The sequence below is a fragment of the Saccopteryx bilineata genome, chromosome 1, assembly GCF_036850765.1.
Source record: "Saccopteryx bilineata isolate mSacBil1 chromosome 1, mSacBil1_pri_phased_curated, whole genome shotgun sequence".
NCBI lineage: Eukaryota > Metazoa > Chordata > Mammalia > Chiroptera > Emballonuridae > Saccopteryx > Saccopteryx bilineata.
Window position 1 is genome coordinate 84,158,088 of NC_089490.1, and position 17,234 is coordinate 84,175,321.

The 17,234-nt window shown below is 52.5% G+C and overlaps 1 protein-coding gene across 2 annotated transcripts in view; it reads left to right on the plus strand.

Annotated features, from left to right (window-relative positions):
- The first annotated feature begins 429 nt into the window (after nt 1-429).
- SCUBE1 (signal peptide, CUB domain and EGF like domain containing 1) overlaps nt 430-17,234 on the plus strand; it is a 137,196-nt gene continuing 120,391 nt past the window's right edge. For both annotated transcript variants that reach the window (XM_066255913.1, XM_066255923.1), the window contains exons 1-2: nt 430-613; nt 4,223-4,354. In XM_066255913.1, the coding sequence (XP_066112010.1) occupies nt 526-613; nt 4,223-4,354 (220 nt within the window). In that variant the 5' untranslated portion in view covers nt 430-525. The remainder of the gene's footprint in view (nt 614-4,222; nt 4,355-17,234) is intronic.

Here is a 17,234-nt window from a genome sequence, read left to right on the forward strand (position 1 = left end):
CTCCGCCTCTGAGGACAGGTTGGCAGGCCCCCTCATCAACCCTGAGTGTGTGTGTGCCGGGGGTGGAGGGGTGCTGCCCCCTGCAGGGGTGGTCACCGTCGATGACAGGAGTAAGGATGCAGGCGAGAAGCGGACAGAGGGAGGGGAGGAAGCAGGCTTCGGAGTTAGCCACAGCTTGGCGGAGCCCGTGCACTCCGCGGCTGCGGGAGCCGCCCCGGGCTTCTACCCCCCACCTGCCGCCCGCGGAGAGGGGTGGGGGTAGTCCGGACTCCCGCGCCGCCCCTCCCCCGCGGCCTGGCAGCCAGCGTTCATTGGCCGGCCGTGCGTGGCGCCCCGCCCCCGAAGGCTGCAGGCCAATGAACGCGCGGCTGTCAGCTCGTCAGCCGCGCCGGCTTGGTGGCTGCGAGCCCGAGCCGTGGCCGAGGAGCCAGCAGCTAGGAGCGCTAGCCGAGCGGCAGGTCGGGGGAATCCCCGCGCCCAGCTCGCCCGCACGCCTGGCCCGGCCCGGCTCAGGCCGCAGCGAGCATGGGCGCGGCGGCCGTGCGCTGGCACTTGTGCGTGCTGATCGCCCTGGGCGCGCGCGGGCGGCTGGCGGGGGGCAGCGGGCTCCCAGGTAAGCCCCGACCCCAGTGGGCGGCGGCGGCGGCAGTGTCCCGGGCGGGTCCCCTACCCCGCGCGCGCTGCCGTGGGGGCAGCAACCCTCGCGGTTCCGTGCCCTGTCCCGCCTCTTTGAAAAGTAACTTCTGGGACCCGCGCGGGGCGCCCCCTCCCCGCAGCCCGTGTGGCCCGGGGCTCCAGAAGCCCGGCGGGCCCGCAGCAGGGGTGGGGTGGGCTCAGGCCCGGGCGGAGCAGGAGTGCGAAGGCCAGAGGAAGAAAGAAAGCGCGACGGCAGGCCAAGGGGGCCCCCGGAGCGCGGACCGAGAGAGAGGAGTGGGGACCGCGGAGCCGGACGGGCGCTCCCCCACGGGAGAGAGGAGCGTGGGCGGATGGAGGCTCGGAGGGGAGACCTGGATGGGGTGGCCAAGGGGAAAAGGACGGGCGTGGAGAGAAAGGGAATAGAGGTCGGTGGATGGAGGGACAGACGGACTGAAGGAGACACAGAGGGAACACACAAAAGGACACAAGAAGAAACCCAGAGAAAGATAGACATGGAAGAGTAGAAAAGATACCCGAAGATGGAAGACTGGAGGGGGAAGGAGGGGGGCTAAGGGAGGGAGGAGGTAAACAGGCAGCAGGAGAGGAAAAGACTGAGCAGAGGGATACTGATGGACAGAAGGACTAAGGAATGAGAAGGCAAAGAGAGAGAGGTGGAGGCAGGCACGCCAGAGAAAGAGATGAGAGGACAAGGAGGAATACAGAAGGAAGAAGAGATGGATGGAGATGATTGGAAAGTGATGGGCAGATAGACAGCAGGGCAAAGACAAACATACAGACACGGAGGGACGGAGCTGGGTAGGAACCAGAGGGAGAGCATGCCAGACATGGGACAAGATGTGCAGGGAGGTCCAGGAGAGGAAAGGAAGCAGGAGACACCAAGGAAGGAGGTTACCGGCATTCAGCCTGGGTTGGAGAAGGCAGCAGGGGCGAGGTAGGGGCTCCCCAGGATTTCACAGGGACCCTACCGTTCCCACCCCTCTCCTCCTGCTCTCCTGGTTATCTAGAAGGAGCTCTCCCACAAAGCTGAAGTCAGGGTCTCCCCTCCCATGTGCTTCCTCCCTTTTTCTCCCTGGTGCAGAGAGGTCAGGGGAGGGTCCTACCTACTCCTCTTGCTCTCCTTGGCTTTTTTTGAGCACCTCCCTGGCTGCCACACTGGGTTCCCTGAGGTCTGTGTTTGGCCACAGGAGTCTATTCCTGGGAGTCACGCCCTAAGTAAGGATGCCAGGCCATTTCAACTATCCCACAGTTGGAGCTGAGAGGTTTTTCATGTGCCTCCCCAAACCCTAGGAAGTTGGGCCCTGCTGCCCACACTCCCTTGTCCAAAGGTGTCTCTCCTAGGCTTTGGGGTCCTGAAACCCTGTTTGACTGCTCCTGTGTGTGCCTCTCCCCATCTCTCTGTCTCCTCTGTGTCTGTGTCTGTCTCCACTCCCATCCCTACCCCTCCGAAGCCTTATTCTGGGCAACAAACCAGTCATAGCCTGTGATGGGAAGGCTGGGTGCCCCTGTGGAGGGAGGCCTCTGCTCAGGCCAGGGAGCATGGCAGGGGACTGGTAGGAACAAATGGCCAGTGGCTCCTCTCCCTTTCTCCTGGAACTCACCTGCCCTCTCCCCAGCCCCCACGTAAGGTTGTATCTAAAAGGTGTCCTGAGAGGTGGCCCCACTGCCCTCTGGCTAGCAGCCATTCATTTTCATCCTCAGATGAAAGAACACCAGTAGTGGGAGATTGGGGGTAGAGGCGCAAGGGGCTCCAGAGCCCTAGACAGTTTCCCTTCCCTCATTCCTGTGCACTGACCCTTAGGAAGTGGGAAGAACAAGATCTGTGGCCCATTACCCCTGCTGGTCCTGTCTCAGAAGAGGCCCCAGTCCTCCCCCCCTGGAAGGATGCAGATTAGCCCTCTCTGGCCTCTGGCTTCCTGCCTTTGAGGCTGCTCCACCCCTGTGCAGGGGTCCCTCTGTCATCACTTCCCCAGAAGGGGATGTTCTGCGGGCCGATGTCCTGCTGGCCCCTGGACACTGACGGCTGGCTCTGGCCTCCTGGCCCCTGTTCCACCTTCCTTTGGTCAGCTGTAGACAATGGGCTGCTGACCTGAGCAGACACAACCACCCTGAAAAGTGATGCCACCTGCTGTGTGTGCACGCATGCATGTGCATGCATATGTCTGTGTGTGTATATGTGTGTGTGTGTGCGCGCGCGTGCGTGCATGGAGGTGATTCCATGTTTCTTTTTGATGCTTCTTCCTTTGCGGGCAGGCTAGAGCCTTAGGACTAGGACAAGAGAGGAGTCGGGTGGGGGGCAGCACTGGTTTTCTTAGCCCCACCATGAACCCTGATGCCAACCAGGGGACTGATTCAGAGTAGACATTCTTGAGGACCAGACAGTCCAGCAGGAGGCTGTAAGCATGAAGAGAGAAGGACATACCTGGACTTCCCCAGGCTTCCCCCTGGGTGTCTGTGGCTGCAGAGAGTTCCTTGTACAGCCCTTCTGGGTCCCTCTGTCTGTCATTTGTATGTCATTCATAGCTGGCTGGAGGTAACATGACATGTAGACAAGCTCTGGACCTAAGCTTTAGTCTCTGCTCCTGAAGAGCCACCTACCTACTGCAGACCTCCCCGGGCCCCAGTTTCCTTGGCTCTAACCTGCATTATAGCTGAGGTTCTGCTGGCTCTTCTCTCCTGTGCCCCAAGGGTTCTCTCCCTGTCTGAGCGTGTGTGTGTGTGTGTATGTTGGGGTTATATGCACAGATACACAAATCTATTTTTCATTATTTTGCCCAACAGCTGTTCCAGACTGACAGTGTATGTGTGTTTTTGGGGGTGGAAGATGAGGCATGCCAAGAGCCCTCAAAACCTAGACTAAACTTGATATTGGAAGTTGGGATGTGAGAATCAGGTTCACACCTAGATTTCTGAGGTGGAGAAGAGAGAGAGTGGGGAGATGAGGACCATGATGAGCCAGTGAGCCCAACTGAGGGCATGTTTCCACTGCCGGAGCACTGCAGGCTGGGGTGTGGGACTCACGTGAAGAATCCTGCATTTCCACAGCCCAGGGGCTGGGTGGGGCCCCATGTTCACATCACCTGTTTGGGCTACCTAGGTTGGTCTCTGCGCATGGCACCATGCTAACCTCAGTTTCCCCATCTGTAACCCAAAGGGGATGGATTTAAATTCCTCCAGAGATGCTTCTGGCTCTAAACCCTGTAATAAAGGGGTGGGGTGGGGTTAAAATGATGCTTGTGGAGAAAGCAAGACATACAGAGAGGGGCTCTTCCTTGCTGTAATCCTCAGCCTCAGTTTTCTCATCTCTTCAGTGGGAATAATAGATTGGCTTAGTGAGTTGTTGTGAAAATAAGTGGGAACCAGCATTTTGGTATCCTGGTAGAGCGTTGCTGCCCCAAAGATGCTACCAGTCGCCACTTGTCACACAAGATTATCATGTCACAGCTGTTACTGTTAATTACCCCCAATGATCAATGAATGGCAAGAAGCAAAGGAGCTCCCTGCTCCACCATCGCTGCTCGTTTCCGGGGCCACACCTCACCAGTATCTCCCTCACCCATTCCCACAGGGGCAGTTGACGTGGACGAGTGCTCGGAGGGCACAGATGACTGCCACATCGATGCCATCTGCCAGAACACGCCCAAGTCCTACAAATGCCTCTGCAAGCCAGGCTACAAGGGGGAAGGCAGGCAGTGTGAAGGTGAGCCCAGCCCAGCCCTCCTGGCCAGACCCTGCAGCCACCATGGCTCAGTCCCTGTGTAAAATCCACGGGAGGGAGGCTTTGGGCTTCCTGGGAAACCTGAGGGGCTTCTCTGGAGTCATGGGGTGCCTTCCTCTCCCTGCGTCTGAAACTTTTTTAAAAAGAAACTAAGATGAAGCATTGAATGATGTATTTGTCCATCTGTCCCTGAGTGGATGGATGTGTGTGGGGCAAAGGCCTAGGGTGACACCTCAAGGTCCCTAACTTCAAATCCAAAATCACCCTGTGTAACTTATAGCTTCCAAAGATCCTGTGAGTAGCTGACCACAGCATTTGTGGGGACAGCTCAGGGACGTGAGCTCAGGCACAGACTGGTGGATTTGTACTGTCTGTCTGTCCAGCTTTCCTTCCCTGCACCTGGGGTGCTGGTTTGACACTCTGGCACTAGACGCTGCCCCTGGCAGGCTGAACATCAGAGAGAAAAGAGCAGCGTCCGCTGACTTTGTAGCCAGGTCTCTCCAAACTGGATAGAAGCTTTGGGAGCACTTGTCTAGAAGGTCTATGTGGTCTTTTTGACTCTGCAGATCTGGGGCAGGGCCGATGTCCGTGGCTGGAAGCAGCACATGACTGATGTGCACCCCTGGATGAGAAGTATTGATCCAAATCTTCCCTGCCTGTCCCCACTTTATAGGCGAGGAAAACTGAGGCTCAGAGAGGAGAAGCATCTTCTGCAAGGTCCACAGTTTTCTTGGTGGCATGGCCACTGGGTCTCTTAATGCATACTCCACAGCTCTCGAACATCTTGTTTCCTTCTCACTGAACCCTGCCCCCGGCTTTTTCCAAGTGTGAGATTTGTGTTAGGAAGGTGACACTGATAACAAGACGGGTGCCTGGTTCCTTCTGTCTGCGGCTTCACGAGAGCTGGAGACTTGCAGAAGAAGCAGCTACAGCTCCTTGGGACACTGACAGTGTTTATCCATCGCATTCATTGGGCATCTACTTAGGCTGAGTGCTGGGCAGATGACATTGGCCTGGATCATGCCTGCTTTGGCCACACCCTGGCCTTGCTTGAGGATCAGGAGCCTGAGGGGGGAGCTGGCGCCTACCCGCAGACCTCTGGAAAGAGGCCAGGCTCGAGGCAGATAGAGCAGGACATCAGCCAGAAGCCCGATGGCTCGCGCTGGCCTGGCTGCTGGCAAGGCCTGGAGGTTAGTTAGCTCAGTGGTTCCAGGTGGTACATGTGTGGCTATATCGCTATTTTCAGAACCTCTGCTCCCCATGTCAGGCCCAGCGCTCTGGCAAGGGAGGGCCGAGGGTAGCCCCCATCTCTGCTGGTTTGAGCCACTGACCCAGCTTGTCCTCCTGCAGCCCAGGTCCTTAGGTCCCCTCCTTCCGGCCCCTGCCCAGAAGGCCCACACTTTGTTGCCTGCCTGTTTCCCTGACATCCTCCAGAGTCCATTGTTAGCTGTCCACTGTGCTTGAGCCCGTTCTGGAGTCACACTGGCTGGCTTGATGGGCTGGCGTCCTCTGCGTGAGTACGAGAGGGAAGGAGGCTGCAACTGTGCCTCAGGGATTGCCAGGGGCCTCCCTATCTCTCCAGCCTGGCTCCGGCCTCTGCCCCTCACTTCCTGAAACCCTGAATACCATTTGTGTCCTGGCTACACATGCACGCACCAGGGCGTTCCATGTTGCTGAGCCCCAGTTCGGCCTTTCCTTTGCCTAGAGTTCCTTTTCCACCCTCTGTGTTCTGGCTAATTTCTAAACATGCTTTAGATTTCTTTTTTTTTTTTCTTTTCTTTTTAATTTTTATTTATTTATTCATTTTTAGAGAGGAGAGGGAGAGACAAAGGGGGAGAGAGAGAGAGAGAGAGAGAGAGAGAGAAGGGGGGAGGAGCTGGAAGCATCAATTCCCATATGTGCCTTGACCAGGCAAGCCCAGGGTTTCGAACCGGTGACCTCAGCATTTCCAGGTCAACGCTTTATCCACTGCGCCACCACAGGTCAGGCTAGATTTCTAATCATGCTTCTCCTTTGGGAAGCCTTTGCTGATACCTCTACTTACACACACACACACCCATGCACAGCTGCTGTGAGTTCCTACTCTGCTCCCAGAAGCCCCTGGACTACCCTCCACTATAGAACTTCTGACTCTGGATTGTAATTTTGTGTCTTGCTTCCCCACGAACTGTGCGCTCATTCCTGGGGGTTCTGCCGTGGGCTTGGTGTTGTGGTCACCATGCTGAAATCAAACTCGGGCTCACATTGCTCCTTGATTGCAGAGAGCCTCTCATGTTTGTCTCTGTGTCCCCTGCTCCTGGGGCAGGCCTGACACTAGCACGGATGTGCAGGAAATGGTCAGTCTGAGTTGGCTTTCTTTTGCCCAGACTGGAGTTCACATTAGATGAGCCGACTGTAGGATGCCCAGACAGATGTGAGGGCATTATGGGAAGTTTGGTTGCTGGTTCCAGGAGGACTCATTCTTTGCCATGGGGTCATATTGACCCCGTCTAGTGAAAGAGAGCAGCAGTGACGAGACTGGTCCTGGGTTGCCAGCCACCTGCAATGTGAAAGTTTAGGTAGTCATTTCCCTCCCGAGCCTCCCCATGCAGATAGATGATGCTGAAGTTTGAATGGAGTGCAACGCAGTGTCCCGGGACCTGCCAACCACACTGCTTGGCTAAGGGTAGGCACTGAATACCCACCCAGCACATGCTCCCTGTATAGGTGATGGTACCATTACGTCATGGTCATGGTCATTGTCATCTATTCTCACTACCTCTCACTGTGCTCTTAGGCTTGAATGGCATGAGTGGCGAAGACCTTTGGAAAGTGTGCTTAGTGCCACATACCTCAGAGGTGATAGTTATAGTGCAGCCTTGTTCCCTCACTCAAGGAGTTTATGGTCCGGCTTGGGCTTTGGGAGCTGAAATTACATTGGTGGACATTGTTACTGAACAAGTGAGGATCGCATGGGTGGTAGGTCAGTGCCTGTGAGTGGCCATATTAACAATATGGAGAATAACTGGCAGGAACTGGCAGGAAGATGCTTTTTGGCCCCTTTCTCCCAAAACCCTCTGTGAGTGAATGCTGCTGTGGGTTCTGGGGACCTGAGTGGACATTGTCCCACTTGCACTGAGGTTTTCTCATCCCTGGGACAGTCATCAGTCAGAATCCACAGAGCCTGCTGTAGTGCTCACCCAGAGGCCATCAGATCCCCCGCTCGCTTCCCCAGGAGGACTAGCAGGGCCTTCTGGAGCCTTTGACAGCTGGAGGGGTGGCTTGAGGGAGCTTGGAGATCACTCACATGTTCACTTCTTGGTTTACAGATGGGAAACAGAAGCCTGAGAAGGCAGGGGTCTTCCTGAGGTGGGACTAGAGCACAGTTGGTGGGCCCATGCCTCCACATTGCTTTTCTGCGGGTGGTTCTCGCAATAACTGCTCTCTCTTCTGAGCAGAGGTAATAACAGGGCACATTCAGTGGAGCTTCATGGGTAGAGCAGGGACCTGGGAGCCAGACTGCAAGGGTCGAAATCCTGCCTGGGTAGCTTGGAGAAGATACTTAACCTCTGTTTGTCTGTGAAATAGAGATAATGGACATCCCTACTTCACAAAGATCTTGTGAGTATTGAATGAATTAATGTAAAGAAAGTCTGTAAGCAAAAAAAAAAAAAAGAAGGAAAGTCTGTGAGCATAGCTTGGCACATAGACACGCTATGTCAGCATTAGCTGCTGTTACCGAGGTGAAGGCGATGCTGCTGATATTGATAATTATGACATTGGTGATGATAGTGATGTTGACAGTTAAGATGTTGATGATGTTGGTGATTGTGGTAGTGATGGTGCTGCTGCTGATGCCACAATCATATTGATGATCATAATGTTCAGTACATGAAAATGGGTGTGGCTTTGTCTGTTTCCAGCAATTCCCAGGACCTAAAGTGGCTGGGACATGTGGCTTTGTGGTCCATCGATGATGCAGATAAAACATATGCATATATTCATGTCCCCATAGAGACGCACCGACATGTGTGCCATGCACTCCACGCACAGATGACCATCTACCATGAATGTGCAATAAAAACGACGAGTGACAAAAGGCTTTTCTTTGTTCCACTAAACCTACTCCAGGGATAACAAATACACTGCCCCCTCCCCTACAGTGGACGTCACTAATCCATCACCGCACCCTCTGGTCAGCCACTTCTACTTTAGATGAAACCTGTGTTCCCTCCCGGGGCCCTTTGTCTACAGGCCCCGAGTGGGTGTGGGCTGGTGCAGAGGCTGAGGTTGGCATGCTGGGGGGAAATGAGGACCCTGTCCTAAGATCTGAGAGACTGTGCTGTTTACTGGAACAAGCAAAGAGGTGAATTTCCAGCGAGGATGCCGGCCGCATGAGGCTCCCACAGTCTCCCTACTTCTTCACGGAAAATGGTCCCAGCTTGTGGGAAGCCCTGTGTGGGGCTGATTGAGCCTCTTTAACCCTTAACTGTATCACCTTGAGACTCCTGCTGGTTGTGAAAAGTCCTCTAGCAAACCCCGCACCTGAGGCAGGCTGACCCCATCCTGCGGACGGTTTCTGAGCACACCTTCAAGGCCATGTTGCCGTGCAGTTGGTGCATGTGAGGTAATGACTGGGTCTCTACAAGTGCAGCCACTCATGTCCGGGGAGCAGACTGGGGCTCCATGTGATCAGCTTAATGGGGTGCTTCCTGTAGCCAGACTGAAGTGCCCCAGAGTGATGGAAAAGGCTGTGAGCAAGGCTGAGGATAAGTCAGTGTTTTCGTGATGATTGAAGTAACTGAAGGTAAACTCATGAGTGTGCAGAGTTAGAAGGAATGTTAAAAGGTGTCCAAGGCAACCCCTGTGTTTTACGGACGACCACACCAGACACAGACACACCTCCATTTTGGCCCATGTCACCCTTCATTTCTGTTTCCCTGTATGTCCTCCGTAATATGGGCCCTTCAAGGGCATGGTCTGAGACCTATTCAACTGATCCCTAGACCCCCACGCCAGGCCTAGCACAGGGCTTGGAAGGAATCTGTTGAGTGAAAGGGTAGATGGCTGGGTCTCAACTGTCACCTCCTCCAGGAAGCCTTCCCTGTCACCCCACACAGGTGAGCTGTTTGTCACCTCTAAACATCCTTCTTTCAGAGCTCCTATTACACTGTGTTGTGATAACCTATGTGACTTAACTTAGGCCTGGGTCCAGAGCTAGTGTTGGTGAACAGTGATTGAGCATTATCAATCCTAAGGATATCAGAAAGGAAAGGCCTTCCAGAACCTCCTAAACTCTGGAGGTTTCACAGATGAGAAAAGAGGCCTGAGAGAGGAAGGGACTAGTCTAAGGACATCTGGTGTAGAGCTGTAGCAGAGTTAGGTTGGGCAAATTGGGCCCAGGGAGGTCAGTCTCTAGCCAGGTCACCTAGAAGTGGCAGAGCCTGAATTTCAATCCTGGTCAGCGACGGGATCCCAGCAGAGGACCAGGCCTCCATCAGCCTGCCTGAACAAAGTGGGAGGAGTCCTTAGCTATTCAGTCTTCAAGGGGGCTTCAAAAACCCTTTCTCCCTTACTGCCACTGGCTCATCTGAGCCAGGCCCTCTGAATGTGATGCTCTCAAAGCACATTACATAACTAGGAGACGACAGTCAGGCTTGCTCAGCACTAAGCCAACTACTTTGAGCTGCTGTCATTCTCTCTCCTTTGCTCCCTAACCACACACCCCAGCATCACTGTCTTTTTTTTTTTTTTTCAGTTCTTAAGATTTGCCAGCTGCTTCCTACCCCAGGGCCTTTGCATATTCTGTTTTCCCTCCCCCTTTCGTTTAGCTAAGCCTATGCATCCCCAGTCCACCAGACCCCTTATGCATGGACATTAAGAGAGCTGCCAGGGCCAGCCCTGCTCTGGCCTTCTCGTCTGAATTAGATGGGCCTGTTTGTGCTCACTCTAATGAGGGGGCAGCCTGAGGATGAAGAGGGGGCAGGCCAGGGATGAGGAAGGGACATTTCATCCCCTTTAAATGTTCAGCTCATTTATGCTTAATTGCTTTGTTTTCATAGACGTTGGCTAAGGAAAAGGACCAAATTATAGCTTGAATTGGGTCTTACTAAACTTAATTAAAAGCTCTCCTTTATAATCAGGACCAGGCCCCAAACGAGGAGCAAATGCCCTCAAATGGCTTGTTTAAATAACTGAGACCCTCTGGCTAATCATTGTTCAGCCCGAGCCAGTGCACAGCACCCCTTCCACACGGCGCCCCTTCCACACGGCGCCCCTTCCACACAGCGCCCCTTCCACACAGCACCCCTTCTATGTGCACTTAATTTTTTAGACCATTGACTCAAGTGGTTTATCCCACTTGCAAGTTCCAACTCAGGCCTTTTCCAAAATGCTATATAATTAAAACTCTTGGGGGAAATAAATTTTTGATTTGGTCACGGTATATCAACCATATTATTATTTCCCCCTTTTTTTGTGAAAAGGAAAATGAAAAAGACAACCTTATGGGCACGGAAGATCACAAAATTAGCATGTGTGTAATGAATGTAAATAGTCACTTCCTGAATTTTATATCCCGGGGGCCTACTTGTCAGTCACTTGAAGTTAGGAAGATTACAGGGCATGCTATTAACTGCTTTAACAAAACTCCTAATAACACACCCAGTGATCCATTTAGTCTAACATCAGAAAGAAAAAAAAAAGTCTTAAAACCAATTGGCCTTTTTAGAGAATAATGCCTATGACCTTATTAAATCATTTTCATCATCATTATCACACACTTTATTGAAACTCCAGATAAAATTCTGCTTTTTGGGAGGCCAGGAAAGGCAGTAGGAGGTAGGCTGGGAAGGGAGGGGGAATTCTTCAAGTCTTAAAACTTGCAATTATGGGTGCTAACATGTGCCTCCTGGACAGAGATGAAAGGGCTCCGGTCCCACAGACCAGCAGGCAGGAAGAAATTGGATGTGACTTTAAATTCCAAGTTGCTGTCAGCTAGCAATTAGGTAGTGTTGATTGCCACAGTCCCAGCTCTGCTGCAGAGTTAAGGCTTTTTGGAGCCTATGTCTGTTTTTAGGAGAAGAAAAAAACCGAAAAGTTTATACTATGGGGTTTTAGCATTTGGAGGCAAGTTCACCATCTGAGCCTTAATTTGCCCACCTGTAAAATGCATCCGCTGGACCAGATTCAGTTTAGGGTCGAGGCTACTCTGTGCCAAGCATGGTGCATGTTTTCCTGGCTGTACTGGTTGGTAGCAAAGATGCAATTACAGCAGGGGTGGACAGTGCCGCTATGGGACAGAGACCAGAGTCAGCGGGGGTGAAGAAGCAAGAGTGTCTCTTTCTGCCCAAGAAGGGAAGACCATTAGGAGGGCTCCCTGGGGAGGCGTCATCTGGGCTAAGTTACGAGCAAGTGGAGCGGCAGTGGCCCTCTGACGTCCCTCCCTTCCAGCTCGGAAGACCCTGGGAGGCATCTGCAGCCAGGACACAGAGGCCTGTTCTGGTCTTTGCAGACTTGGAGTATCCAGCGAGCGGCCCCAGCTCCCTGAGGCCCAGCTCCTGACCTGTCCCGTGGCGGCGGAGGCACCTGCCTCGCAGCGTGCACATTTGGGCAGAGGCTGGAGGAGGGAAAGTGGATTAGTTGTACATGAGAGTGTGTTGAAGCTTTCTCTTTTTTTCTCCAAATCCCCATTTCTCTCCTAGGGATTAGAGGGTCTCTGCCCCCACCCCCACCCCCATATCTCCAAGCTCCCCAGACAGCGGGCTCTTTGCTGCCCCTTCCTGCGGGCCCTCTTGCCTCCTCTTGGCCGCTTCTTATTACAGTGGCTTTATTTGTTTTTTCATCTGAGGAATGCTAACCAGAAAAAAACCATTATTTCTAAGAAAATAAACTGGGGATTGTTGGCCTTTGAATGCTACTGAAATGGATGACGGCCTTCCCCAAAGGCCTTGAGACAAAGCGGGCCAGAGGGCTCATGTGTGTAGGCAAGGTCAGAGGGTCTCAGAGGGTGCTCTGAGGGGGTCCTCCAGATGGGCCCGGGCTGCAGCCCCTGGGAAGAGACAGCTGAAAACCCGAGCTGACCAGCCTATACTTTTGGCCTGGTTAATAATGGCGGCTGGGCTTGATCACATCCTATTTCCTCCCAGGTCTCCAAGATGCACTACATTCAGCAGGAGCTGCCATGCCTCCTCTCCGGGCTTCCAGGCCCGTATGTCTAGGGGCAGAGAGCTGGGGATAATTCTGTGGAGACCTGGGTGCCAGCCCTGTGTGACCTTGAGCAGGTCTGTGGACCTTTTGGGCTTTAGTGTGCTGACTGCAAAGTTCAGGGTTGGGGCCAGATCCCAGGCCCCTTTGGACCCCTGAGAGAGTTAGCCACCTGCCATTAGATAGTGCCCAGTGGGGACTTGCCTCTGCAGCTCTTGTTATTACTGTTGGTAAAAAATTCACCTGAGCTGGGAGTCTTGGGGTCAAGTTGTGTTAGCCTGACTTACTAAGATTAGCCCTCAATTCCCAATCTGGATCCAGCAACCCCTTTATGAAATCCAGGGGGTGCATCCAAGGAGCTCTAGGATCCCAGCTTACCCATTCCGAGTGTTGTGATAATGACATGTTTCTAACTGTTCTCCTGTTGAATTCACAGGAGGTTGGGCCTGTAGAGCAGCCCCTCAGAGCCTGCAGTTTAGGGCTCAGGGCATCCCCCCACTTTTCACTAAGGGGACAGGAGAATGTCCATGCTCGTAATTGAAGGGGCACTGGGGTCCTCAGTTCTGGGCCAGCAGAGCCCTAGGGTCCCTGCCCACTTCCATCTCAGACACTCCAATGAGTCAGCTTTCTCTTGACCCGGTTGTTTCAGTATCCAAAAGTCCTAATGCCAGAGCCTGGGGACAGCCCCCAGAGAAGGAGTCGGGATGTTTCTGAGGGAGAAAGGGAGTCATTAGCTGTTTTTATTTGGCGGGTGGGGGGTAGGCAAGTCCCACCTGGAGCCATGAAGCCCACCAGGAGCTCACACTGGGCAGGTAGCATTTGAGGTCAGTTCACAGTGAGCATCCTTGCAGTTTCCCTGCATTAGGCAGGGCCCCCGGAGCAGCCATCACAGCGGATAAGAAAGCTGACAGCATGAACTTTTAAAAATTTAAACAGCTTTATTGAGATAATTCACATACCATACAATTTACCCATTTCAAGTGTACACTTCAATGCCTCTTAGTAATTTACAAAGTTGGGCATTCATCGATTTTAGAAACTCTGCATTACCCCTAAAAAGAAACCCTGCACGGCCCAACCTTAGACATTACTCTCCAGCCCCCAACCCCCCAGCCCCAGGAAACCACTAATCTACTTTCTGTCACAATACATTTGCTTTTTCTGGAGACTTCACATAAATAGAGTCCTACAATTGGTGGTCCTGGGTGACTGAACTGGCACTGACTTTGAAGTCAGGTGGCCGGACTCGCTTTCTGGCTGCACTTGCACAAGCTGTGTGATCTTGGGCAGGGCAGATAACCTCTCTGAGCCTGGGTTTCCCCTGCTGTAAAACAAAGATGTCAGGGCCCTCCTCTCCGGGTGGTCATATGTGATGGCCGCTTGCCTCCTCCATGCTGTGCAAGCAAGCCAGCAGAGGCTGCCGACAGGTGGCTGCCGACTCCTTCACCGCGGAGCGGACTGCTGTCAGGTTCACTCTGCTGCCTCCGAGGCTTAGACTGAGCAGGACACGGTTCTTGCCCATGGAACTCACAGTGTCAGGGGCACATCCATAGTAAGCGAGAGTAATGACACTCTCTGCTCAGGGGACAGTGGGGCCCAGAGGTGGGGAGGAGTCCTGTCTGCCCAGGGATCAGCAAAAGCTTCAGGGAGGAGGTGATACTGGGGCTCCGTCTGTGAAAGTATGTGGAAGTCTGTGAAGGGGAAGGAGCCCAGGCAGAGGAAACAGCGTTAGCAGAAGTGTGGCAGCCTGAAGCCATGAGGGCTGCTGGGAGAGGTCAGCAAACAGCCCCAAACCCACGGTTGTCTTGGGTCAGGGGCTAGACGGGGGAGGACCTTCCCAGACCTTGGCTGAGCCATGGTCAATGTGTGCAGTTAGGAATGGAAAAGTCTATAGATTTGTGTTGGTTTTGTGTGACCTTTGACCTTTCCCATAATTAACTGCTGGGCCCACTTCTGGCATTGTCTCAGCAGAAGGGGAGTCTGATCGATGGATGCCAGGGGTCCACAGAGAGCGGCTCTCATTACTCAGTCATTACAAACCTAGAGCTTAACCCTATGCCACTGGAGACGGGGTGGGGGCTTGGGGGGCTTAATCCTTCCTGCTAGGCAGCCCTGCCAAACCACCTTCTCCCAAGCATAATTACCCAACAACCGGATTAAGACTTATTCACCAATAAGGACTCAACTTCCTAAGCCATACATCTCTCCCAGAATGGGTGCCTGATCTAAGGAGTGCGTGATTTTCCTAAAGCCCCCAGACAAAGGGGAAGACGTGCTAGCGCCCAGCCAGCGAAGGGGGTCTTTGTTCAAGCATTTGGTCTCCACTGTCTGCAAGGAACGTGGAGAAAAATGCCAACGTCAAGGGGAAGTGAGGAGACATTTGCATTAATGACCTCTGAGAGGGGATGGTGGGGTGCTTTAAAAACCCTCATTTCTCACACTGCAAGGTACATAAATGTCGAATCACGATATTGTACACCTGAAACTAATATAATATTGTTTACCAACTAGAATTCAATTTTTTTTAATCCTTGTTTTTCCAATCAGTCCTGATTTTTACCAAAATGCCCTGAAATAGTATTAAAATAAAATGAGATGGAGCTCTGACTCATTGCAATAGAATCTTGCTATAGAACCTAGCCACCACAGAATAAATAAATATATACTTTATGGGGGCATCAAGAATCAATTTAGAGTTAAATGGGATAAAAAAAAACTCACCCCACTCAAGTTCCAAACCAGTGTTGCTGGCACAGAACTGCGGCTGTGGGATCATGTGCACACTGCCGTGTTAATAGAGCAAAAGCAGAACTGTGTGGCCTTCCAAAATTCCCATAATGAGTGGGGCCCCTGCTGTGTGCCTTTGCTCTGTTGGATGCTGGGAGCTGTTTTCTGTTGGGAATTGAGTTTTCACCTTTTTTTTTTTGTATTTTTCCGAAATTAAAAGCAGGGAGGCAGTCAGACAAACTCCCGCATGCACCCTACCCGGATCCATCCAGCGTGCCCACCAGGGGGTGGTGCTTTGCCCATCTGGAGTATTGCTCCATTGTGGCTGGAGCCATTCTAGCGCCTGAGGAGAAGGCCATGGAGCCATCCTCAGCACCTGGGCCAACTTTGCTTCAGTGGAGCCTTGGCTGCAGGAGGGGGAGAGAAAGAGAGAGGAAGGAGAAGGGGAAGGGTGGAGAAGCAGATGAGTGCTTCTCCTGTGTGCCCTGACCAAGAATCAAATCCGGGACTTCCACACGGCGGGCCGATGCTCTACCACTGAGCCAACCAGCCAGACCCTGAGTTTTCACTTTTTCAAAATAAATCCAAGCTGGAGAAGGGTCAGGGATGTCTAAGGGAGCTGTCGAACTTCTCATCCTCAGCATGCAGTCAGATCTTTTGTCCTCCCCACTCTCTCCACCTATAGGACCCATCCTTGTTACCACCCCTCAACCTCGAGGGTAGGTACAGACCTTGGAAATGGAAGTATTGATGTATGATATCCCCTCTGCACTTTTCCCCATAATAACTTTTTAGAGCCTGAAGCATTTTTTAAAAGTATTTGTCTCATGTGCCCTGAGGATCTGGCTCCAACAAGGACAGAGCCTGCATTTGAACACAGCCACCAGTGGGGGCCTGGGAACAGTGTCCTCAGCCATGTGGTGCCTCAGCCTCTGCATCAGTAAAATGGGAGCAACACTCATGCCTACTTCTCACACTGCTTCCTCTTTCCAGTCTCTGCCTCCATCACCACACAGCCCCCTTCCCTCTGTGCGTCTGTGATTTCCCATGGTGTTCTTGTTATAAAGACTGCACCCCAGATTCTAAAAGGCACTGTACCTCACTTCATCAAGTCCACGTAGAGATACCCAGTTCAGATAAATTTTGAAGATTTTTATTAAAGGAGGAAATTTTAATATCCCAGCCACATATGGCTGACACAGGGCATCTGCAGGCCCAAATTGTGCAGCTCCCAAAATAGTTCAGGGGCTGCTTATATACCCTTGATTACACACGGGCGAGGGAGAGCGGGGGAGAGCATGACATCATGCCATGGGCTGACAACATTTGTTTAGGGGATACACAGAAACATTAAGGCTTTTTTTTTTTTCAGAGACAAAGACAGAGAGTCAGAGAGAGTGATAGATAGGGACAGACAGACAGGAATGGAGAGAGATGAGAAGCATCAATCATCAGTTTTTCGTGTGACACCTTAGTTGTTCATTGATTGCTTTCTCATATATGCCTTGACCTCAGGCCTTCAGCAGACCCAGTCACCCCTTGCTCGAGCCAGTGACCTTGGGTCCAAGCTGGTTTTTTGCTCAAGCCAGATGAGCCCGCGCTCAAGCTGGCGACCTCGGGGTTTCGAACCTGGGTTCTTCCGCATCCCAGTCCGATGCTCTATCCACTGCGCCACTGCCTGGTCAGGCAACATTAAGACTTTTAAGGTAACACAATCAAAGACATTTACAAATCTTTTAGGGTTCATCTTCCCTCATTAGCCTAGAGGTATTTTGCTCTCAAGATTCCAGGAAGGGGGAGGAACTACAATCAATGCAAGGTGGTATGTAAATTCTGCCTCCTGTTGAAAGAGAAGTTTCTTGGTTAACCTTTATTTTATATTTAAAACTGAATGACCCATTATTCTTGTAAGCCAGAAACTTCTACCTTCTTCTCCCTCCCCTGCCCAAAG